The following is a 25398-nucleotide window of genomic DNA, read 5'->3' as shown; positions in this document are numbered from 1 at the left end:
GTTGTGAGGTAATGTAATGTTGATAGCTCTATCCTAGAATTTACGAGGGACAATGAATGATGAAGAAGTGCTAAAGAGCTTTTAGCATATGGTGATCTTTTCCCTCCACAACATTTTGATTGAGGGCATCAAAAGGAAGATTTTCTTGCACTTCAAGATTTTCCCTCCCTTTCTCTTTTTTTCCCCTCTTTTCCTCTTTCGTTAATAAACCTTCCTCAGCATTAGTAGAAGAACATCCAAAATAGTAAAGATAATTTTTGATCTCTTCATGATGTAAAGTAGTGCTTATTGTGCTATCATTTGCAAGACAATGATTAGAGTAATTTTTAAATATATATATATATATATATATTATTATCAAAAGTAAATTTTTAGTGATAGAAGGAATATAAAAAATTTAATTAGACAATTAAAAACATATTCCTAAAATTAGCAATTCATAAATCTGAGTTATTGTAATAGTACATTGCTTTTGCAAGAATGTCATATTTTAGCATAATATGATGAATTGCATCAATATGAAGATATCATTCCGGAGTCAAATTCAGAGGACCAATAGAGAATGCTTCTTGGTAGGATAATGGGGCCGTCTATCACCTTAAAGATGCAAAAACCGTAACCTAAGACAATGAAGACCAATGTGCTCAACAGTGAGACAGATTTTGCATCACCCTTGACCACATAGTTGATTTATGTTGACCACTTACCATAAGACTTAAGGATCGATAAAACTGAGACAATATCCTCCTCTGTAGTTGTCAATTACAGTTTTTCGATTTACCTTCTTACATATTATCATGGAACCAACCGTATGGGACGACTGAAGTGGCGAATTCCATTTTTTATTAAAATTGATTATGTTGACCACTTGTCATAGGGATTGATGATACAGATGGTATCATTGTCAAAATAGAAAATGCTTCTCTCTTCTTTTTCTTAGAGGGATTGGGACTTGAGGTCAATGGCAGAGATGCAGTTACCAAAGGGAAGAGAAGTCGTCACCAACCATCACTATGACTTTTCTCACAGCAATAGGGAGCTCCCAATAGATTCTGGAATCGAAAGAATGGTGTTTGTGGTAATGCAGAATGGAAAGACTACATGATGGGGAAAAAAATGACTCCCACTGCTACTCTAAATGTTGTTATGAAATGCATAAACTGCCTAACCAGGTTCCTGGGATGAGTGTTTAAAGGATCGATACAGATGCTTCATTATGTCCATCATTCGGGAATGCTTGTGTTCGTGGGGTTTGCAAGAATTGCAAGGCATAATAGGAGCTTCATGCACTCTAGCAATCTAACTTTGTCTTGAAGGCAGAACTCATCAGCATCAAGCAGGGTCTAAAATATGCCTTGAATAGAGGGGTTCCACAACTTAATTCTGGAGACTAATTCCTTGTTAGATATACATATCATACGTGGGGAACTTGATAAGTGTTCTGGGAGTATGCTTGTCTACGGCTGCAGCTGCCATCAGTAACAATTGTTAAACAACACTTGCAATTTGAGAACCATTGTTCGATAAACAGAAGAAAAAAAAAAAAGACACGTTAGATGTGGTCTATAACTTCCTCTTGTATATAAATAGAACATAAAGGGTTACCTAGCCACGCATGAACTGCAGGTAACATAAAATGTAAATGACAGCAGAGAAGTCTTAGTTTTCTGGGATATGTAATGCGAGTGTGTATTAGAAGTCTTAGTTGCAGAGTAATGTCTCTCTTGTTGCATTCCCAGTCGCCGAGTTCACCCTGATGTTGACATCATCTTTCACGGTAACATTCAAATGTTGCTGCAAAAGGAAAAATACAGAAACGAAAGAGATGGAAAGTTCTATGGAATGAGTTTTACCCATCTGCCAATTTGCAAAGGTATACCCTTTGATCTTCTCGCAATGGAACATCTGTAAAGTCTAACAAAGAACAAAGAAAAAGGAATTATTTTTAGTTTCGGGTTGATTAATATGTACATGCAATCACTATTTAGCATTAGATACATAGGCCATGACGAATTCAAGGTGACAGTTCTGCAGTCAAACTGGGGAATGGGGACAAAAACATATCTTCCAGTAGGGTCAGTATCTATTGTAAGCCTGTGACAAATGAATAAATTTTTACGAGCTCTCAGAAACACGGTCAATCAAGTTTCTTTCCCAAAATGAACAATTTGTAATCCAATATGAAAAGGAGTAATGTTCTCATTGGGTTGCACACTTTCCTTTAGCAAATGTTATCCAACTAAGTATAAGTGTTATCCAACTTAGTCACCGATTGTTTAAGATAGATAAATTCACATGTAGTTAGAGTCATGATCTGTATTATGCTTCCACATCTTAACCTAACCAAAGAATTTGCTTATTGCTCTTTCGTTTGCAGAACATAATAGTCTCTGCTATGGATTGCTTGTTAATGGAGTATCTACCCAATCTACATGTGTATATCCTACAATATAAGATGACCATGGCCCTAATATAAGAGTCCCTTTACTAAAGCACTTTTAAGATACTGAATCCCTAGAGTCGCCTCCTAGTGATTAGACATGAAGCCTCAAAAATATTACTAAACAGTAAAAGATCATACTCGCAAATAAGATAACCATGTCTCATGGCAGTAAAGTAGTTTAATTTTCTAACCAATCTATATATTTGAATTAGATAATCTCTTTGCTAGCTTAGCAACTTCCTCAAGCATATATTTCCATTATGATTACAAATATCTCCCCTTGAAAACAAATACTAAAAATCTTTCAAGTTCTTGGTTTCAAAGTTCTAATAAAGGAACACCTTAGTGATTCCAAGTGTCATCACTAACAATGATGACATCTATCATCATCTATATAAACGATGAAAAGAATATACTTCTCAGAGTAAAAGGTGAGTTGAAATACTTGTAATTTGATTTACTTCAAAATAATGGAGCTGACTTTATCAAACTATGCTTACTTCAATGCATATAAAGACCTTGTCATTTCCACACAACACTAAACCCTCCCTGAAAAACAAACAAAAAATGTTGCTCCATCTATACCTCCTCGTCCATGTTAGTATGGAAGAAAGCTTTCACTATACTCAATTGAAGAAAGAAATGAAATGAAGCAATCTTAACCACAAGTGAAAAATGTGTCCATATAGACAATGTCATATGTATGTGTGTACGTATAATTGCATTGCTGATCAAACTAATTCTATCAATTGAGTCATTAAGGGATGTTTTAATGTTAAAATACTAGTTTGCGACCAACGGTATGCTTTCTAAGAGGAAAAGGACAATTTCTAGGTACCATTAGAATATAGCATTGCCATCTATCTCATCTCCCATAGCTTGTCATGACCTTTGGATTAGATGAATTTCACTAGATAGTATTAGAAACTTTAACAAAATCTAAAGTCTAAACAATGACTAATTATTATTCACACAAGAATGAAAAATGCAACGGGAAAGTGGATGTAAGATGTTGCATAATACCTTCCATTAGAATCATAGGAAGGTCAGGGTGAAGTTACAACTGAATTCAAACAATGGTTGTCTATATATTGTACGTTTGGAGAGGGCAAGTGTCTGATATCAATTGCTTTGTAGCAAGAGATGGTGAAATAGACAACAAAGTAAGCATGGGAAGCACCTTAGCCTCTTTAAATAATATATCCTCTTCATTAGCATAAAAACAAATGAGATTGAATTGATTAGTCCCCTTAAATAGACCTTGCAATCTCCTTCTCTTTTGTGGTCTTGGAGTATCTTCTATAATGAACAAAGCAATTGATGTAGAGGATGTTGGTGGTGAAGAGGAAGATGTCATAGTGGAAACTATTGACGAAATCCAAACTCCACATGTCTTTCTTTATTGACTCATCTTATCTTCTTTTGCCAATTCTATGCTCCATCTTGATGAAAATTAACATCTATACTCACATGTACTTTATTCTTTTTGGATAAAAAAGCTTTGTAGGTTTTAGATCTTTCATCATAACCAATAAAATTATGTTTTGTTCTTTACTTCTTCCCTTTTCTTGTATCTCCTTTCTCCCTCCAATTCTAAACTAGCACCATACGTTGAAACATTGTCACGGTGTCAAAATAGTATTGGTCTAGTCAAAGTTAGAAAGAGATTTTGAGCCTTACACTATGCTCTCCATTAAAGTTTGTCTTAGAAGTCAATTCATCTCTATGATTAGATCACAATGCTTCAATGGAAAACCGCTTTGGTTGGTTCTTAATAACACAATGAATCCTTTAAAGGCGTTAAGAGCTTATCAAAAGTCTATGATTTTTTTCATTTAGGAAGCATATCCAAGTTTTCTTGTTGAAATTATAATTAATGTTATAAAATAATGAGCTCACTATAAGAAGTTGGAGAAATTAGCTAACAGATATCCTTGTGGATGTGGATAAGTTCAAGAGGCCTCCTTGCATGATATATTAATTCCTTAGAAACCTATTTCTTTTGGTTGATTGCCAATAATGCACTCTTCACAAAAAGAATTTGATGAATTGATATTTGGTAGATCATTCACCATTCTTCTTCTATTTGTCAATATTTTAAGGGTGGTAAATTTAAGATATCCAAACTACATCTTGTAGATTTGTCTTCGAGTATTTAGCATCAACATGCTTTATATTCAAGATGAATAACTTGTTCCAGTTCATCTGACACATGCAATTAGTCTCATGTTTGCATCTCTCTAGCGCATATGCCCTTCATATCTCTCTAAAAGTTGTCCAAGCTTTAAGATCTTGGTCTCCATATTGTGACCATAACAAACATTGGAAATGAAATGATGATTTTCATCTTTAGATTAGATGAACATTTTACCTTATCCTTAAACTTTCATCTTGGAGATATCATGAAAGGAGACTTGTCGAAAATAGCTTCATTAGGCTCCTCGAACTTATGTTTATACCCACATGTGGTTGTTTGCTCCATTATCCCAATAGCAATCTTTTTGGTTGTGCCCGTCCTTTTGTGCCAGCAACTAGAGTCATCCTCTCTTTTATTTGATATATTGAGCCCTTTTGTCAACTTATTTTGAATCATTATACCAACAATCTGAAGAATAATGACCAACTTTGTTGCAAGTATAACAACAAACTCTATATTTACCATACCTTCCTCTTTAGAAACCCTTTTTACATGTTCTCTTCAAGAAGTGTCTTCATCATCAAAGTTGTGTATTTGCCCTCGTCCTAGATTCCCAAGCCACCACGACCATGCCACACCACAATTATAATTGTGATCGCAACCATGCCCTCTTTGGATCCTTTCTTCTTTAGCATTTTCATCTTTGATTTAGAGAGTGATTTTGCTCTCCTAAATATTGCTTCTTTTAAAATCTTTGTTCATAGGTTTGTAAAGAACCCCTAAAGTCATCAATGATCATGGCTTCTAACCACATGGTTGTCTAGTAGTCTCAACTTGGTTGATACTAACCAAGACCCTTGTGAAGTAGTTGGAAATCAGTTCCGCTTCCTTCATCTTTAAGGCCTCAAACTCTCCTCATAGAGTTTGTAGAAGTTTCTTCTTTACCTTCTCTATTCCTTTATAGGAATCTTGAAGGATCTCTCATGCTTGTTTAGAGTTGTTGGCGATGATGTCCTTCTCAAAAGCTCTTTCATTTAGCCCTTGGTAAATAAAGAAGAGAGGGCCTTTTTGTCTTTCTTTCTTATGTCCTTCAGGCATCATTTTGGTTCTTCAAGAGTGTAGCTTCATCTGGGGGTTCTTCATACTCCTTCTCAACCACCTCTAGACATCGTGAGATCCAAGCAAGACTTTCATTTGAATGCTTCAATTCTTATAGTTGTCAGTGAGATGTGGGATAGTGAATGGCATGTTAGTGGCTATCATAGATTGGTTCTAATACCAAATTGCTAGAAATTTAAAAGAGGCACAAAGGAGAGAATAAAACTACGTTGATTCTTCTTACTCTTGCTTGCTTAAAACCAATAAAGTTGCTCTCCCATATATAGTGAGCTTCCATAAGAGTTACATGAATAGGAAAAAGGTTTCAAAATTTTACATTGAATAGAAAATGGATTATAACATATCTTTCATCTAACTATTTCACCTCAAGAAATATTTCTTAGAGCTTAAAAATGTCTTTCTGCTTCATGTAACATAATCATTGTAATCCACAAGTCTTCATCCAAACAAATATAGTGCAACTTGAGTTTGACTCATCCACACATTTGAGTTAGTCAAATTAAATTTATCTTGAACAGAAAATTCTACACAATGTTAATCTTGTTTTGACTTTTTGTTGTTCCTCTTCAAATCTTGTAGATCTGACAATTCTAATAGCTAATGGTCAGACCTTTATGCTCCTTGGTGGTTGTTAAATCTTTATAGATGCCCTTCTTTCTCATAAAAGCAAAAGCCTATTTGCTAGTTCATTCATCTGTAAATACACATCTCTAGATTACTAACCTTTAAGGCTCAAAGAGTTGATTGGGAAGAACTTAGTCAATGATAATAGATGAAGTTGCAAGCAAGTTAGCAACAATTTCTCTGTGCCAATTATTGTTAAGGTTCTTTTGATTTTTAATTTCCTCTTTTACTTAGATGGTATTTAAATAAACTTTGGTTCCTCAATAGCCAAATATTTACTCTGCCCTTCGTCTAGCTCTTCTAAAATTCAACAAAACCTCATATCACATACCCTTGTCTAATTACCTATTAACTAAGGCAAGCCAATATGCAGACCCATATGCATTGCCTAGGAAGTCTTAGTATTACATGCAAAGCCCTAAAATAATTGTTCAGCCTTTCTATCTCTAATTCTTTAAAATGGTTCCAACCTTCATAATGCAGATGGTCTGAGTAATTTTTCCTTCCAACTCTTACTTCATCCAATAAGCTGCCACTCATACTATATGAAAAAAATAAATAAATAAATAATAGTTTTACTTGCAGTAGTAAGACAGCTTCCATGAAGCTATCATAATAATGAGCATGATCCACAACAAATTTTGGTATCAAGAAATATAACTAGTTCAATTGGTAAAGAACTTAGAAGTTATTGCCAAGATCATGGGTTTAAAACCCATGGGCATCATAATGTGAGATTTGATGGCTCTCATTGATATCTTTTCTATAAGATTTTTTTTTCTTTTATTTGTCTCCTACAGGCTATCCATTATAATTAATTGTTTTCCAAAAATTTGATCATATATTAACAATGAAAGAAGATGGTCTCATATTATTCTTCTCTTGACAATCCAAAACTTGGAATGCATCCAAAAAAGTTGAGAAATGCATACTCGTGTAACAAATGCAAAAATAAGTTTTTCTCTCTTTGTTTTCACTCAAAAGCAAGTTATTTTTTTGTGGCAATAAAAATGTTCCATTTAACCTGCTAGGCTCAATGTCCAAAACAATTCATTCAAGTTAAACTAAAAGCATCCCGTAGCAGTTGTAACTGCATGATCATCCAACAAATATGAAAAGGATGTAAATCATTTCACATTTGAGTTACCTGCTCCATAGATATTAGATCCTTTGAAAGATGTATTGCCAGTAGTAAGTGCACCTTCAAGATTCGCATTACTTAGATTTGCCTACAATACAGAAGAAAGTGAATCAGAAAACAATCATACACTGGGTTGTATTGATATATATAGCAATCTCTGCTTTAACATCAGAAAGAACAGCACAGTATCAACTTTGGCAATTTTGGATCCCACACTTGTGCCATATATAAAGTTGAACTCAACACTATTTACCACTCTCAATGCCTATCGGTGAAACTCGAATCTTTGGATATAAACACCTATCAACCTGGTGCATTATAAGAACTCATTCCTTTAGATGAACTTTAGTGAAGCAATCAACTGGAGAACTGAAATCTCAAAAAAGAAAGAAAATGGCTCCTGAGAAGTATTCATTTTTTCTTTTTTTAAAAAAAAAACATGATTCCATAGATAAGCTTTAGTGAAGCAATCAACCAGAGAACTGAAATCTCAAAAGAGAAAGAAAATAGATCCTTAGAACCAATCGTATTTTTTTCAACAACAACAAAAACAAAAAAACTTAATCATGATTTCATGCAATGAAGCACCTTAGTTACATTTGCCAAGGAAAAGTCTGCACCTCTGAGATCTGCATCAGAGAGATCGGCACCTGAAGGAACAACTTTAAACATGAGCTTAGACAGATAATCACAGATTATATGCCAAAACATTGAATAACAGCTTGTTACAATAGGCATTGAATGTTGGCTCCAATGCGAGCTACATCTACAATTTTTTCCTCTTCTTCTTGTCATCAACAAAATTAAGCTAATATATCCAATCTCGCAATGTAATATTCACTTCAACTGCAAACATATTTTCTTTATCATCTGTCCAGTTTTCTTGCCGTAATAGCAGAAAATACCTTCGACAAGGGTTGGCTACTATCTCTCCAAATAGTAAGATGGACAGGAAGACACATTCCTCTCGAATTAAAAAAGAGTCAACCACCTGTCAGATCGGCATCGAAGAAGCTCGCCCCAAGTAACTTTGCGCCTTTGAAATTGGCCTGCCTCAGGATCGACTTCAAGCAAGCATGCGGCACGCCATGAAAAACTTATCAAACTCGAATCACGCAAGCAGCAAATGTTGAAATTGCGAAATACCACAACTTTCACCGATTACCGTCTTGAAGTCCTGTTTGATGAGGGTCTTCCCGCTGAAGTCTTTGCCGCTGAGGTCCTGCCCCCTCGTCACCCCGATTCCGTACGGACCCCCGCCCTTCCAGTTCCCATGCATCATCAGTAACAAGAATGCCAAGATTGGAGAACTCGGGCTGCCTAAGCAAGAGAATGATAACCTTAAACGCGAAGGCGGGGTCAGCGACGAGGAGCGAGGCGGCAAGGAGGACAATGGCGCTGGTCCGCCCAATTCCTACACCCAGAGATAGAGGCGACAAGTCCACGGGACACCGAACGGGATGAAAACTTGGGCTCGCGGATCTCGTACGGCAGCGGGATTGAGGTGGAGGTAGGAAAAAGCGCCGTTTGGGAGAGGAGGGCTTGGTTTTGGGAGAGAGAGAGAGGAGAAGGAGGAGGAGCGAGGTTCAAATGAGCGATGAGTGCGGCCATTGATCAACTGCTGCTTCTACTTTGCCAGCTCGCGTTCGGGTTGCCGCTGCCTTATCCGAAGTATGATCGAGAGAGGATATATGTATATATTATTTTTGTTTGCGAAGGTAAATATATCGCAACTAAGTGCGTCCTGAGATAGTTATTGTTTATGATGAAGTATTATATCGACAGAGAGATCCAAAATATGTGATGTCATACAGTCATATCATCATCATCCAAACATACAATCATATATACAATCATGATGTGGCCTCGACTCTAGGATAAGATTGAATTGATTACTAAAAGATATTATTATAATGAATAAAAATTAAATTTTAATGAAGTCAAAAAAAAATATTTTCACATTGACCAATTATAACTTCTCCATTTACATATGATCGTGAAGACAACCATGTAAAATTGCTAGATGAAAGATTTTACCTTTTATCATAATACCATCTGTCCTCCTCTACTCATGTCACAGAGTACTTGTTGTATCATTCGATATGTAGTCATATACAAAGTCGATCCGAGAATGCATAAGATCAAGACTTGCGGTGGAGTCATCATAAGATTGTCCAGATCAGTAGGATCAAACCGGTCCTACAATTCGATGATCTTACACATTTTAAATTGGGGTCGGGGCTAATGTTGACCCATAGTCCAGAGGCTAAAACATTAGATTTTAAATTATTTTTTTTTCTTTGCCTCCATTTGAAGAAATTTTTTTACAAATACGCTATAGTTCATCATCGACTACCGCAAGTTAGATTTCTTATACATAGATAACAATTTAAATATCTTATCGCGGTATCATTGCCTTGTGATATAGTGATAAAACACAAAAGAATAACTAAGAGGATTATAGTTCAAATTCCACTAGAACGACTTCTCTTCAAATTTATCCAATAGGTGAACTGAAAAATTGACTAACTAAAAAGATATTAGAGATTTTTGAAAATGCATGAGAAATTTAAAGAATTTCATTGACAAAATTAGGAAAGAAAAAGGGGAAAAGAAATTATAATCAACCTTGTTTTCTTGAGCTGCCCCCGTTTAAATTCGCAATCTGATCGGCCCAAGTTTTTTTCTATTTCTAGTAACACCCATGGAGCAGGGAGCGTTGAAAGGGGACATGGGCAGCAGCTCCAACGAAGGCCCCGGCGGAGCCACGCCTGAATACGAGCGGCAAAGGCGCGTCAGGATACGGGAGAATCGTGCCAAGCTGGATGCCCTCGGTCTCCCCGGTCTCTCTGCCTCGCTCCACGGGCATTCTCCTCTCCCTTCCAAGCAACAGGAACGGAGGGATAGGACGAAGAAGAAATCGGCACAGAGAACGGGATACCTGGAAGAGAACGACGACGATTATCAACCCTCAGACAGCGATCGAGGCCGAGAAGCAGAAGGCACCGGAGAGAGTTCCTCCGATGATGACGAATGCGAGGAGAAAGAGAAGAAGAAACGCTTACGGAGAAAGGTTCTTTCTATCCAGTGATTTTTTCTGATTTGTTTGGGTCAATTGTTGTGTTCGAACTTACAAATTAGGGAGTTTGTAGTTTCTCCTATCACGAACCTTAGGAATATCGAGAATCAGTTCTGAAATTATACTTTTGGCACAAAGAATGTCTCGAGTCACGACCTAAAATGGATTCACTAACTTATGCCTCAATAACTGCTTCAAAATGTTTAACTCCAAGTTAATAGTTGCTCACTCATCCAAGCATATAGAATTTCTTTACTAGCCCACAACTCACCAGGTTGGGACTTTCCTTTTGGCCTTGGAAAGTAGAGGAAGCAGAAGAGTAACTTTGAAATGTCGTTCTTGTTAGAGAAGAGGAAACTGACAACTTTCCTCTTCCTCTTCAGTCCACATCTTAAGTTTTTGGTTTTCAACAGAAGAGCTTTTAGGAGGTGGGCTTACTATTGGACATAGAAAATTACTATTTTATTAATGTATGCCTTATAGTCAATATATAGTTTAATTTTTAGTGCTATTATTTTTGTTAAATTAAAATTTTTAATTGTTATGGATAAGTGTCAACCATCCTTAATCTTTTCTATATTTATCCAAGTGATTTGATTAATGGTCGAGATATGTTGTAAAGATAAGTCATAGACCGCAAAAGCCTAATTTTTTGAATCAGGCTTCATCATCTAGATTTGTACTTAGATTCTATCATGATCCAAGTTTATGGAGTCGAAATTTATCTTTTAAAATTTGACCGTGTTTGAATGATTGTTCTATTTAAAAATTTGACTTTCTTTGATATCAAAAAAGTGTTCCTACACACACTCTTCTCTCCTTTTTGAACCCAATTTGTTGCGTAGGTTTTCTAAGATTTATGAAAAATTGCTAATGTTCCCTGTTAGCAGAGACCATGGTTTAAAATCTCAACCCGAATCGGAGTTTTGGTTTATGATCACAATACGATTTTGGTACCATATTGTGCCATGCTGATATGATTTCAATATTTTTAAAATATAAAATATATTATTTAAAAATAAAAAATTTAACCTAAATATTAAAAAAATAATTTTTTAATAAAAAATTTCAGATCGTAGCACTCTCATATGGTAAATAAATAAATAAAAGTTTTATTATATATTTTTTCGGAGTTAAAACAAATAATATATATATATATATATATATATATATATATATATATATATATATATATATATATATATTAAGTTAATGGGATAGTTTTATTAGGGTTTGATTAAGCAAATTATTTCTATTTGTAGCTAGGAGTTGATTGAAATTATTAACTTAAGTTTGTTGCCTCACACCCGCGCGACTTCTCGAGTCCTCATTGCGACCCACGGGAGGTCGCTGCGGAATTGCGGTGCCCTTCATGACCTCGTGACGAACTGCGGTGCCAGGCGAAATGATAAATTTTGTCCATTTCATCGGGCATAGTATGAAATTTTAAACCATGATAGAGTCATCATTCTTTGTTATATCTTGGGATAGGATCATATATCGAAAGGTCAATATCTTACTTAAGATGAACTTAGCTTTAGATTCAATTTCCTTTAATTTTTTCATCTATTTTTTAAGGGTAAGTTGCTCCACCCATTGATAATGCACAAACATGAGACTGATCGCCAAACAGCTAGTGATGGATGAAGTAGAGTCCTCTGGACACACTCAACTACAATATGTTGTCAATGCTATTACTCGTTGGAGATCCCAATTCACCAACATTATTCCATTCTAGTCGATTCAAAGGATGAAGAGAATTTGGCTTATTTTCTTATTAGAGATACTAATAATTGCTGGAGATCATTTAGTGGTGGAGTTATTATATTCACTAAAGATACTGAGGATAAACTATTAATTGCTAGTGAAAATAGAATGAATCTAAATCAAATAATAGAAAAGGAAATAACTGTGTTGCTTGGTGGAGATAGATATTGATGTATTGCATCTCAACATGATAAATTTCATAATTCTCTAACTTTGGGATACACAAAATGAATATGATCAGTCAAGAAGCTCTATGACTTTGAATTGTTTAAAAGGAAAAATATTAGGCTGAGGAATTTCAAACCCACAATGTGATTTTAATGATGTCAAGTTTAAAATCATGATGAGATTTGAGCTTCTGAAATAATTTAATCATGTTGTTAAACAATATGTAATCTTAAACAGATATAATATTAAATAGGTAGGAACATATGTGGTAATTGGAAGTTAAATGTGCAACAAATTGCCTTGGAAATTTATGCTATTTGGATGTTAAGAACAAGGAATTAAATTTCGTGTCGTGGGTGTCTGCACGGGAATTTACCATTCCGCTTGTCGACCGACATTGACATGGACATGGACGCCGACACCGACACTGATATTGGCACTGCGAGTCCGTTATGATCCCATGGGGACCTTCATGGGGTCGGGATGTTGCCGCGACCACACGACGACCTCTGCGAGGGCGCAGAAGCTATCGTGATCCTGTGACAAAGGTCGCGGTAGTAGCATGATTTTTTATTTATTTATTTTTAAATTTTAGGTTAAAATTTTATTTTTTTAATGGGTAATTCTTTTGCCCTACTAATTTTTCCTTCTTAATTCGTTTCATTCATTAATTTGTTTCCCTTCATTTGTACAAAAAAGGTAAACAAAGAGAAAAAAATACTTCTTAAGGATGATTATTTTTTTCTCTCCCTATCTCTTCACTAGGTAAATAAAGGAAAAAAATAACCTCTTAACCTTAAAATGATTATCCTTTTTCCTTCTTTGTTCATCCACAAGATAAACATAGGGAAAAAAAACTTTTAAAGAGGTAGGAAATAGATTGTTAAGAAAGATAAAAATAATAAATATAATATAATTTTTAACTTTATAAAGTATATTACTACTAATGAAGTAAATTATTCTAAATATAAATTTGATTTAAGTTTAAACTAATCAAAATAAATCTAAATTAAATCTACTTTAAACCTATTTGATCTTGCCATGATTAGTTGGTGGACTTCAGTTAACCTAAATTGACTTGACTCAATAAGTATTAAATATTTTATGAGATAATATCAAAACTTAAATTCAACATTTAATATCTCAAATATAATACAATAATAAGCATCTATAGCATTCAAGTATTAATAAAAATATTTTTAATTAATATATTTTATATTTAAAAAGATATTAAAACTATATCAGCATAGCATGATACAGTACCAAAATCATATCATTCCGGTTATAAACCGAAACTTTGGCACGATTTAAAATTTTAAACCTTGGTTGAGAACACCTTTCTATTGTGCTTGAGAGATGAACATAAATGTTTAAGGAGTTAAAGGAATAGAGAAGCAATTGTAGGGTGGATTGCAAGATTATACTTGTAAACATTTAGAAGGAATTCAAATTGGGTAGTCTTTGAAATGCTACAAAAATATGTGAAAAATACTCAATATCACAAATTTTAAGATGAAGTGTCATAGAACCAAATGAAAGATCTTAAAACCCCACCACCACCTACAGGTATGGGTCTTATATGTTAAATTCATAGAATATTTTTCGTTGACCTTAAAATTCAAGATCCATGAAGCTCTAACTATATAAACTGCACATGTCAACTTAGTTCTCTCCAATTTCTTTTGAATGTTAAGACAAAATTTATTAATTGAATTCAACATGATATCTCCCTTTTCGTTCATTCTTTCCATCATTGAACTCTGAATATCTTTTAGCACACATATAATTAGTTTTACTCTGACCTTCAAGATATATCCATTGAAATTTCCACTTATTGTCTACTGAATCACACTTTATAAAAGTGCTAATGTGCAATTTACAGAACTTATTCACATTAATATTTAGGAAATCATCATGACATCCTTAGAATTGGATTCCATTACCTTTACAGCTTCTTGTTACTCGAGCTTTATAATGCTTTCAATGGCTTTCCAAAACAAAATCTTTGCAACATGACCATTATGATTTTTCTTCCAATTTGCATATAGATGTCTTGCACAGTTTGTTTGCTTGGAGAGAGGACAAATTGTCTAAATGCATGGTCAAGACCTAAAATAAGAAGAAAACTCAAATTTGAGTATTAAAATGAGTATCAAATGATATCAAAATTAACATCAAAATGAGTTTGAAATAACTTTTAAAATTATATGTTTTGTTGGCCACTATTAAGGTTCCACCCAAACCATCTATGATGCCTAACTAATCCCACATTCTTTTATGAAACAATATCTATTCGTCATAATTCTCTCCTTCAACTACCACCAAGCAACGAGGAACATTAGATTGTTTCTTTCTTGACCAATAGCTAATTACAATTGTTCTCCAACAAATGTCTTGGGAAAACACTCATCCAATTCTATAATAGCATCCTTGTAAAAAGTATTGAGTCAATAACTAAATCCAACATTGAATCCCTCCTTATATTCATGAATGTATGATCTTAAAAAAATGCAGAGCTAACAAACTATTACCATTAACTCCTTTATTCTTAACTCAGCAATGTATGATCTTAAAAAAATGCAGAGCTACTCAAGTAACTCACTTAGAATGTGCAAAGCCTTCCACTTGGCTCCGTAACACTTCATCTTAGAAACTGCATATTGAATCTTTCTTGCAGATCTTGTTCTATTTTTGAGACTATCCAATTTGGATTCCTTTGAAACCTCCAAGTATAGTCTCACAATCCACTCACCATTTTCTGCTTAGTTTATTTTGTTTATCTTTAAGATACTTAACAATGAAGGCCTTCTCAACATTTAACTATTATAAATTTTCCAAGGGCAATTTGTTGTACATTTAACATCCATTTATTTTAAGATGTTCTTATCCATTTACTACTGTATCCATTGTAGATTGTATATTGTTGAACAATATCTTTTAATTATTTTGGACTCTCAAATCTCATACTGATGTTAAACTTGACATCATTAAAGTTATTGTGGGTTGAAAATGCTCAACCAAATCCTTTTTTCCTCTTAAACCATCCAAAATATTCCTCATCACCATTCTCAGGTGTGATAACTTCTTCATTTGTTGATCTTATTCACTTGTGCATCCCTAAATTTGAATTATGAACTTTATCACGCAGAGGTTCAATATATCCTTACATATTTCCACCAAGCAATGAAATTTTTTTATTTTTATTATTTAGTTTAAATTCTTTTTATTTTTTCTAGTAACCAATATCTCGTCGATATCCTTGTTTGTGGATATAACCTCTTTATCACTAAATGAACTCTCTTGTGATCAATATCTCTAATAGAAAAACAATCAAGATCCTCCTCATCCTTTGAATTCATATTTGTATTTTTTAACCAATTTAAGAAATAAATAACAATTAGTCAATTTCTAAATAAAAATCAATCAAATCAAATTTGAACTTCAAGATACCTTGGTGTTGTGCGAATAATGACATCTCTTGGTGTTGAGGAAGATTGTGAAAAAATAAAAATAGGGATAGGGACAATAATGTTTACTTGAGGCATTAAGTGTGGTGAGGGTTATCTTCTATTTAAACAGTGACAAGCAATAGAATGATGCTAGTGAATTGGGATCCACAACAAACAGTCACATCAAACTATCGAATGGTAAGTTTTGGTTGTGTCTAGAGGGCTCTGGTTCATCTACTATCAGTTGCTTGATGATTAATCCTTATGTTTGTGTTGTACATAGGTTAAGCAACTACCATAAGGTGAAGATAAAAGGAGAAGAGCTTGGAGATAAAATAAGAAGTGATGTCGAACATAAGCTAAAAGCTGAGGTTTGGTGATTTTGTCCGTGGCATCTGGGTAGTGTTGGAGCAACTGAGGAAATGGTGTGGCATTGGAGAGGAAATGGGTTAAGCGACAATGAATTGATAGGATAACAATCAATGGTCGGGAGTTTTTGTGGCAACATAAACAGAGAGTTAGGTGGGGATTAGGATCATGAGTTGGTTATGGTTATAGCAAGTGAACTAGTGTATGGTGTTCATGATTATAGTTGGTGAACTAGCGTATGGTGCTGATGATTGAGCACTATCAATAAAGTTAAGGCAACTATATGAAATAATTGGGATTTGAGAGATTGGGGAGATCGAGTTGTAGTTTTATTGTGGAGTCAAGAGTGAGGAAGATCACGAGAAAACAAGGTTTATTTGAATTTCAGGGTTTAAAAGTTTTGAGAAGAATGATTAATTATTTTAATTGTTAATGGTGATGTAGGCATATAAGTTGGCTAAATTGTGACTAGAATAATGCCACATTATCACTTAATAACAACTTAATAAAAACCAAATAGTGTGGTACATTTATTACAACTTTAGAAAGATTGTTATAGATTCATAAAATGTGTACAATTTATGATATATTTAGCATTTCATGGGATCTTAAAGGTTAATACATGAATCTAGCATAACCTTTTACACAGCTTATAAAATTTCTCAAATTTACACAATTTATAAAATTTCTCGAATCTAGCATAATGCTTGAATTTTGTATTAAAATATAACATCCATTGAGATTTAATTCTAGTGATTGCGTGGCATCTTCATCACATTGTGCCAACTCCTTAAGTTGCATAGTAAATATCCATTGTGGAATATAATAACATATTACCCATTTCCCCTTAACCTATTACCTTTTGCCCTCTTTATCCTCCCCTATCCTTGATGAAGTCATGCTTTGAAGGCTTCAAGAAGCGCCTAGAGCTCCACATCTCTAGCGGCCACTCACTAAGCCTCTGTCTTCTTTATTGCAATGATCTCACCAAGGTGCTCAACATCCTGTCTCTACCTTTAGCAACCTCTACTTTAACGCCTTTATCCTCTTTGAATCTATCCTCTTCTTTTACCCCAAGAAGCTGATCTTGAAGGTCTATGACAACCCCTAGTTGCGCTAATTCCTCCCCTATCTCCTCTCCTACATTGCCAACCATGACCTTTGTCTTCACGCTTGTTGCTTTTCCTATGACAGCTTCATCTTCCCCTATGCCTACTATGTTCCCACACTAGCTTCACTAAGGAGGTGGGCTACTTGGACAAGTGTCTCCCAATTGTTCTCTACTTGTAATGAGCGTGCGCCATTTTATTGAACATCTTACAGGCTATCATATCTATACTACTGCTTCTGGTAGATTCACTGTTGAAGGGTGTATGATGGAACTAGGTTGGTTGTCGTGAGGGGTTCTTCTAGCAAAAGGGTGATGTGAAGTTAGGTGGTGTTGCTAATGGTAGCACAACCAAGATGGTTGATATTTGTCCTATCAATCTATGCATGCTCGTTTGTTGTTTCATGTTTGACCCTCATGGGTACTCTATAAATGGCCTCGAGGACCATCCCCAAATCCCCACCCTTGATTTATGATGACCAATATATTGTGCTTCATGCCCTCATGCTCTAACTGGTTGTCGTTGCCTTGGCACCACTATCCATCCCCAAACTCTTCGGATCATTGCTATCGTGGAACCTGCCTCCCCCTTTAATAAGGGAACCAACTCTAATGTCTAGTTTATTCCAGAGGACACATTTGTGTGGATTTCACAAAAGTCGAAAGTTAAGATGCTTTCTTTTGTTTACTATATGTACAATTAGGGGAAGGGTGGAGTCACAATCCATCTATGGATTGATTTTTGGCCGGATTTTAAAAGCCCGACTCAACTAGCATTTCCTTATTCCCATATTTGTAAGGGTGCGTTTGGTTCAAGTTATCATGCATAACCTTGGTTATGTGATTACCAGGTAATCACATAACCGAGGTTATGGGGTATAAAACATAACCTAATATTGTTGGTTCAACTTATGTATTTAGAGGGAATAAAACATAACCAGTTTAACATTTACTATATTACCCTTGATTCAATTTATTTTTAGAATAAATTAAATTTAGTTAATAATATTAATAATATTAATGATGATAATAAATTGATAATATATAAAAAAATATATAATTTATTTATAATTTTTTAAAATTTAAAATAAATAAATATATATATATAGATTTAATAAAATAATTTATTAAAATAATTGTTTTAATAAAATAATTTGTTAAATTAATAAATATAATTTGTTAATTTTATTTTTTAAATTTAAAATAAATTATCTCTTTTAAAATTATAAGTATTTAAATTAAAGTTTATTGAATTAATTAACTCAGTTTCAATTAGGTTTCACGATACATTTTAATTAACTCAGTTTTAAAATTGGAGAGTAATCATGGAAAAAATTTTCGTTAATCTCCGAGATCGCAAAAAAGCTTAGGCTGTTGAGGTAATTACATTCCGGGTTTATAACCCATTTGCTGACGTTTTGTTGATATGGTGGTGATACTGTATTACTTGGGAATCGATTATAACCTAAGCCAAACAAGGTTATCGTTGATAAACTTGGACAGATAACTAAGGTTATCAACGATAACTCTGAACTAAACGCGCCCTAAAAGTTCAACTTCACCATCTCCCAAGCCCGCCCTTCACCGTTGCCGCGAGCTAATGGTGGCCATTTGGCTGCAAGCTCGTCGAGAGCTTTTTTTCCTTTCTTTTCCATGACAAATCCTTTTCCTTGAGGGATGGTCCATCCATCTATTATTTGCTCTTCGGAGTAAATTGGGCATTGGTGATTGTATCAAGAAACTCACCAAGTGTCACTACCTCGCTGTTCGCTTCAATTTCATCCACCGTCGCATGGCTGAGCTAAATGTCATCTTGCTAGGTTGTGAGCTGAAGCTGAAAACCTTAGCTTTCAATCAGGCCTTTGCGCTCATGTGTACCTGATGAGAATGTCTCACCTGCCAACCCCTACGATGAGCTCTTCTTTATTATCATTAAATGGATAAGTCCATTTAATGACAATTGAATATAAACAGATGCTATGTTTTAATATAATACACTAACATTTTGCTAAGTTTGGGCATAACTCTACTCATTGTGTTAGATTTATGCATTAACCATTTCTAAAACTATCACATTGTATTGATTTATTGCTTTATATACTTCTAGATTAATTTTTTGCACTACCAGATCTAACTGTTCTTTTATGCCTATATTAAGTTTTCATTAATTTAAGCTGATGTTTACATGAGGAACAGTCCCAAATATTTTAGTTATCCTATTCTTACCCAATTGGCATAGTTTAACTGATACCATATCTGGAAAGATCTAATGAGATCCTAGCCAAAACATGGAAGTAAATTAATACCTGTTCTATTTCCTCTCTGACCTATACATGTTCAAGGTAGATGCGCTTTTACACCTAACTGTCGCTGATGAACTGGTTTAGGGCTTCTGTATTTCCACCCTTTATTTAGCAGTTTATTTGTGACCTATGGGCTATTTATATTCTAAATCTCAACACCAGGTGAAGAGTTTCATTATTTTTCAAATAGGCAAAGTCACTCTTGATTTAGGTGCTGTTTGTTGTGGTAAACCACCTGCGCTTAATTGATGCTGTTTGGTCATCTTAATGATTTTTGTATCTGAATCAGGAAAAGCAAAAGGGTTCTTCCAAACTATCAAAACTGATAAATAAAACAAAAACAAGAGGGCTGGATGAATTGCTTGATGATGATTTTACCTTAAAGCAGGTATGTGAAAAAAAAAAGGTTATTCATTTGTTGTTATCTATTTATGTATAGTTGAGTATCCAAGACCTACAACTTAGTAAAACTTAATACGTAGGCAATTGATCTCTCAATTGGAGAACGACCGGCGGATTCAAGTGAAACTCTCAGTGGATTCCCTCAAAACTCTGAAACTATTGTAGCTAGTTCTAGTCTTCATAAGAGTTCTAGTCTTCATAAGAAAGACACCATAACCAATTACAGACCTGCTGGGAGGCAGACGAACAAGATTGTGGTTGGTTATTCTTCTTTTGATTGAAATGGTTTCTGATGCCTTAACGATTTATTTTTCCTTATATTTTACAGAAGAAAAGTCGAATACAACTAACTGAAGATGAAATGGTTGCTTACTTCTTTACCTTAGATGGTAAATATTTTTTTCCATGAACTGTTCCTATCTGAAATTTGATCCAAAATAAAGCTGGTTGGAATACTCTTAGTGCCATTATTATGTTTGTCTTGTATCCATCTTGCATATCTACAAGTGAGGCAGATATATTGTAGAACTGGAACAAATAGATAAACCTTAGGAATTTTCCTCGTATAAATTAAAATGACAGTATGACATCAAAAAGTGTATTAATCTTTGCTACTGAGCAATGACACAAAAATGCATTCGAAGAGGGATAGGAGTATGTGGCAATGGAAGTAAAGACATAGCATATTTGGTTCTCCATATACAACTAACTTTGATATGCAAGGCCAGACAATATATGCAGTCATTTATATGGTTTAAGCAACCATCATATGCTATCTATGTAACCTTCAGAAGTGGACACCCAAAACTAAAGCTATGATTTAAGATCCAACCAAATTAAATAAATAACCATAATTATTCACTTGCCCTAGCCTATTCATAAATATAATGGCTTATTATGTTGTTCTTTCTCCTCAAAGGATTAGTTCTTGTAATTGTTAAACACTTTTGTCCTTCACGTAATATATAGATTGAATGATTGTGAAATTACATCAATACTTCCACATATTATAGGCAATGTAAGAGACATCTCTCTTTTTCCTTGGAGTTCTTAATTACCATTACTTAGCTTTTAATATGCCTTTGACCATTAAATTAAATATGAATAACGAATCCTCCTCTCTTTAAAACAAGGGGTACTTTCGGTTTTGTGCATGCTTCAATCTATTTTGTATTTTCAATCCAGAGTCACTCTACGAATTATAATATCTTTTGAATTATTTTAATAAAAAACTTTCTAGAATGCCCTTATTAATTAGTTTTTTTAATTCAAAAGTAGAGGGTATTTTATACAATTAAGTCGAAAAGGTGTCAGACATTGGACCATGAGCTTTGGTTGTGCCTAACATGTGGGTTGCACTTGACCTGGCTTGAGGGTTGTGCACAACTTGGCCTAGATTCTGACTGAACTCAGCTCATGAGTTGTGTCTTGCGGCATGAGAACTTGCCATGCTCGACATGGTTTGAGGATTGACTGGGTTGAGCTCGACAAGTGTACTGGTGCTCTCCGGCTTAGCTTGCTTTCGAGCCTGATCTAGCTATGTGTTAAGTTTGTCCAGTTTGACACCCTATTTGTAGTTATTCCACATGTTAGTAATTTTATTTCTTTAAATGTTGTTTCGATTTTTGTTGTTTGCTAGACTCACTCATTGAAGCACATGCTGTTTTTTGTACTGAGTTTTTTATTGGAAAAATGGTTACAATTTTTTCCCTTTCCCTCTCGTCCTACATTTGATGACAGGAACATAATAGAGTAATTATTTATCCATTTCAATTTTCTTTTATGTTCCCAAGCTATTTTGTTTTGGAATGCAGAAGTTGGTAAAGGCTACCTCACTCTACGTGACCTACATAGATTGGCCTTAGCTCATGATTTTAGTTGGACAGAGGATGAGCTTTTCACTATGATCCAGTGCTTTGACAGTGATGGAGATGGAAAGGTATTGCTTTAATTTGATGTCCAGCTAGATTTCTTATGTGAGGAATGAATAAGTTGCTTAAACCATTTGATTTTTTTAGGATAAGTAATATTGCATGGATAAATGTTCTGTATACATGTACTGAAAAGTAACAAAATTAACTCTGATAAGATAACCAATGTGAATTGGAAATTTTGTTTTCTTATTTGCAAAAAATCATATTTGACCAATACTTTTCTGAAAGGGATCCCTGGAGTGACTTCCTTTTGGATCTAGTAGTTGTGTTGGCATGGAATAGCAATTGCTGTGTTTGGTGTAAATATCATACATGAAACTATTATCTTCAAAAATTTTGTATGTTTGCTGATAGATTGTAGAAAGCACTGCAGTTAACTTTTTTAATGTATAAAAGAAATGGTGATTTAGTTTTGAAGGACTCAGGAATTTAATAGAATCAAATCCTTGCCTCTAGTATGCTTGCTTGCTTGAGGTGGTTATAGTTACTTCTTCATTCTATGGATGATATTGATGGAGGTGTCTTTAAATGAAAGATTCTATCTAAAATAATTTTTGAAAGAAAGTAATGACAGTTATGGAAGTTGTGTTAGTTGCTAATTATGTTTTAGATGATCATTTTAGTAGATCATTTGGGTTGTAGACTATAACAAACTTCCGGTCCATCTTTTGTTGGAATGTATTAGCTTTATCTATTCACAGATATTTGGCTTTGCCATTCAACATATGCAAGCTGATGCCAATTTAGTCACATATACTTGATTTGGTTTTCTTGCAGCTGAGTTTGGAGGATTTTCGAACCATTGTATGTCGATGCAATATCTTGCAAGATGAAGGAAGACCTTGAATTCGCTGACCGATGCAATGGGAAGGTATACTATATTTTTGTTTGCCTTGCTCAAGGACAGTAAACTGGTAGGTACTTTCTTGTGTTCCTTGTGTATATTAGATTTTGGCGAATTGTTGAGCCAAAGCATAGTGAAGAAGGTTTCAATTTTACTTTCTAACGTTTCAGCTGCTCCAAGAATAAGAAATTAACCAAGTGGATGATCTAGTGATCAATCTTCATGAAGCTGCTGCTTTTGGAAGATCACTTAATTTTTCTTCTGAGCAACAAAGTAATCAGATGATTCTGCAAGTGTAGAATTCATCTTCTTTTACTCTGGCTTTTACACATCCGATTTGCATTGGTAAGGGTGAAAACTCAAACCATTCTCCAAATAAGCTTGAATTCAATCATGTCTATCAAAGTGACCTCCAATTTGTTAGTCCTCTAGAATTTCAAGTATAGGGTTGGAGGAAACTCAACTAATAAATATGTGTCGAATTAACATATCATTGTGGTTAGTTGTTAACAAACAAGTAATTCTGAATGAGTACTTTTTGGCAATCGCATGGAAGTGGGATGAAACAACATATACAGATTATGGCAACAAGGGGGCGGAGGGATGAACCGAGCTTCGATGCAGGTTATAGAGTTGTTGGGGAGGGTGGAACCATATGAGTCGACTATGGAGGTCAATGAAGAGTGTTGAAGAAGGTGGTGGGTAGGTCCTAAGCAGGTGAGTAGGTGATGAAGGACATGCTTTCATTAGCTAGTAATTCATTAGGATTCTAACACTGTTTGGAATGGTGTGAAAGTTTAGATGTCTCTTTGTAAGTTGGATGGTGAAAAGAATTCCACAATGACTAGTATGATAGCTTGATTGTAACACTCTGTTTGGAAGGGTGTGAGAGTTTAGATGGTTATTTGGAAGTTGAATGGTGAAAATAGTTCCACAATGATTAATATGATTGCCTGATTGTAACACTTTGTTTGGAATGGTGTGAGAGTTTAGATGGATCTTTGGAAGTTGAATGGTGAAAAGAATTCCATAATGACTAGTATGATAGTTTATGTTGATAAGTTATCAAAGTTGAATTCTCAAATGGAATTGAGACTTTTGGTAGATTTAGTGCTAATGTCTCTTTGCTTAGCTTCTATGATTTCACAATAAAGACTCTTGAAGAACTCCATGTTAATGGAAGTTGAATTTGTAGGATCGAAAGAAAGCTAAAGGGGTAGTAAATATAACATTAAGCTAAAGGGGTAGTGAGTATAACCTTAAGCAAGACTTAGATGCAACTCAATGGTATATGTAGTTCGACAACCCTTAAACTTCTATTTTACGATTTATGATTTTTTGACAGATCATTTCACGAATTCCATTAGTTTCCTTCTTTTTGGAAACTTCTCTGAAACCTCTTACAATATCTTGTTTTCAACATACTAAAAGTAAATTACAATGAATAAAAGAAAGTGCCTGAGAGTAGTCAATTTGGCAGAATATCTTTGTTGCATAATTGATTACTTTTCATAACTAACATGACCTATATTTAGAGGTTTCTCCTAAGCTTTTAAGAATACTTTAGAATCCTCCATTCTACTTTGCATTAGATGATCACTCCTCACTAATAATCTTTGCATTATACTTTGCATTAGATGATCACTCCATTCTACTTTGTATGGAGTGTTCTATGCTTTGCCAAGCTTCAATCAACCTTGATAGTTAGGATTTGTCCTATCAAATGTCTTATCACTCTTGATTATCAAGATTTTATCTTTTTAAACATTCGATCACCTTTGATATATTTAAACATTTGTTAATCTATTGGAACTTCTTTTTGCTATGTGACCTACTTTGCATACATGCTTATTAATATTTGTTCTAACTTAACCCTTTGTTTAACATCAAAATCAATGGCACCAATAATCTTTCTCATTTTTTAATATTTGACAATCAAATTAAATTAGATTATGAGAATAAGAAAAATAAATAAATAAGAACAATATAGTAATATGAATATAAGCAATATGATTATAATAGGTATGAATATTGATTGGCTGTGAAGTGTAGTAATAATATATAATGTTGTGTGGTATAACTCCCCAAGTTGTGGCATGTAATCTCCCTTGTTATGTCATTTTTTTAGTATTCTATCAATTTATTCTCTATTTTAACCATAACTATCACTATTCTTCTCTAACTTAATATTACTATTTTCTACGTTTGTCATACATAAAAAAATTAATGCAATATAGTATAATTAGGCATGTATACGATACTTAAGAATTTATTCTATGATTCTAAATAATAGTCAACTGATTGCTCATTTCCACTTGACTAATTGAGTGAATTTGATTGATGTACCTTTTCATAGGTGATGATGGGGCCGACCGTGTGGGGCCGTTGATGTGGTAGATTTCATTTTTTGCATAAGAGTGAATTTGATTGATGTTTTAAAATAGCTTTTCAGTTTTGTTTTAAAAAATTCTATAAATTTTAGAAATTCGGATGAAAAGCATACAAACCTTT

At 34.2% G+C, this 25398-nt stretch overlaps 2 protein-coding genes across 3 annotated transcripts; one reads left to right on the top strand and one right to left on the bottom strand.

Moving 5' to 3' along the window:
- Positions 1–1537: 1537 nt before the first annotated feature.
- LOC141830956 (thylakoid lumenal 15 kDa protein 1, chloroplastic) lies at positions 1538–9130 on the bottom strand. Its single transcript, XM_074718406.1, is given in 8 exon segments — positions 1538–1753; positions 1854–1914; positions 7471–7552; positions 8053–8114; positions 8456–8528; positions 8630–8725; positions 8805–9023; positions 9025–9130. Coding segments are annotated over 8 exon segments (696 nt in total). The 5' UTR covers positions 9076–9130; the 3' UTR covers positions 1538–1701.
- A 1038-nt stretch (positions 9131–10168) lies between these two features.
- LOC141831145 (uncharacterized) lies at positions 10169–25305 on the top strand. 2 transcript variants are annotated; one of them, XR_012602014.1, is made up of 7 exons: positions 10169–10537; positions 19997–20095; positions 20190–20366; positions 20438–20498; positions 21924–22048; positions 22821–23232; positions 25244–25281. XR_012602014.1 is itself a non-coding variant. In XM_074718565.1 (7 exons), the coding sequence occupies exons 1-6, from the start codon at positions 10169–10171 to the stop codon at positions 22887–22889; spliced, it is 900 nt and encodes a 299-aa protein (XP_074574666.1). In that variant the 3' UTR covers positions 22890–22914; positions 25244–25305. The 2 variants fall into 2 exon arrangements, 1 of the variants encoding a protein (XP_074574666.1); XM_074718565.1 differs by having other exon boundaries at positions 22821–22914; positions 25244–25305.
- Positions 25306–25398: the final 93 nt, after the last annotated feature.

Source organism: Curcuma longa, chromosome 6 (assembly GCF_044706935.1).
Source record: "Curcuma longa cultivar G26 ecotype Majalengka, Jawa Barat chromosome 6, ITB_CL_G26_1.1, whole genome shotgun sequence".
Lineage (NCBI taxonomy): Eukaryota > Viridiplantae > Streptophyta > Magnoliopsida > Zingiberales > Zingiberaceae > Curcuma > Curcuma longa.
Note: the sequence above shows the minus strand (reverse complement) of the source record. Positions and strands in the feature narration are given on the sequence as shown.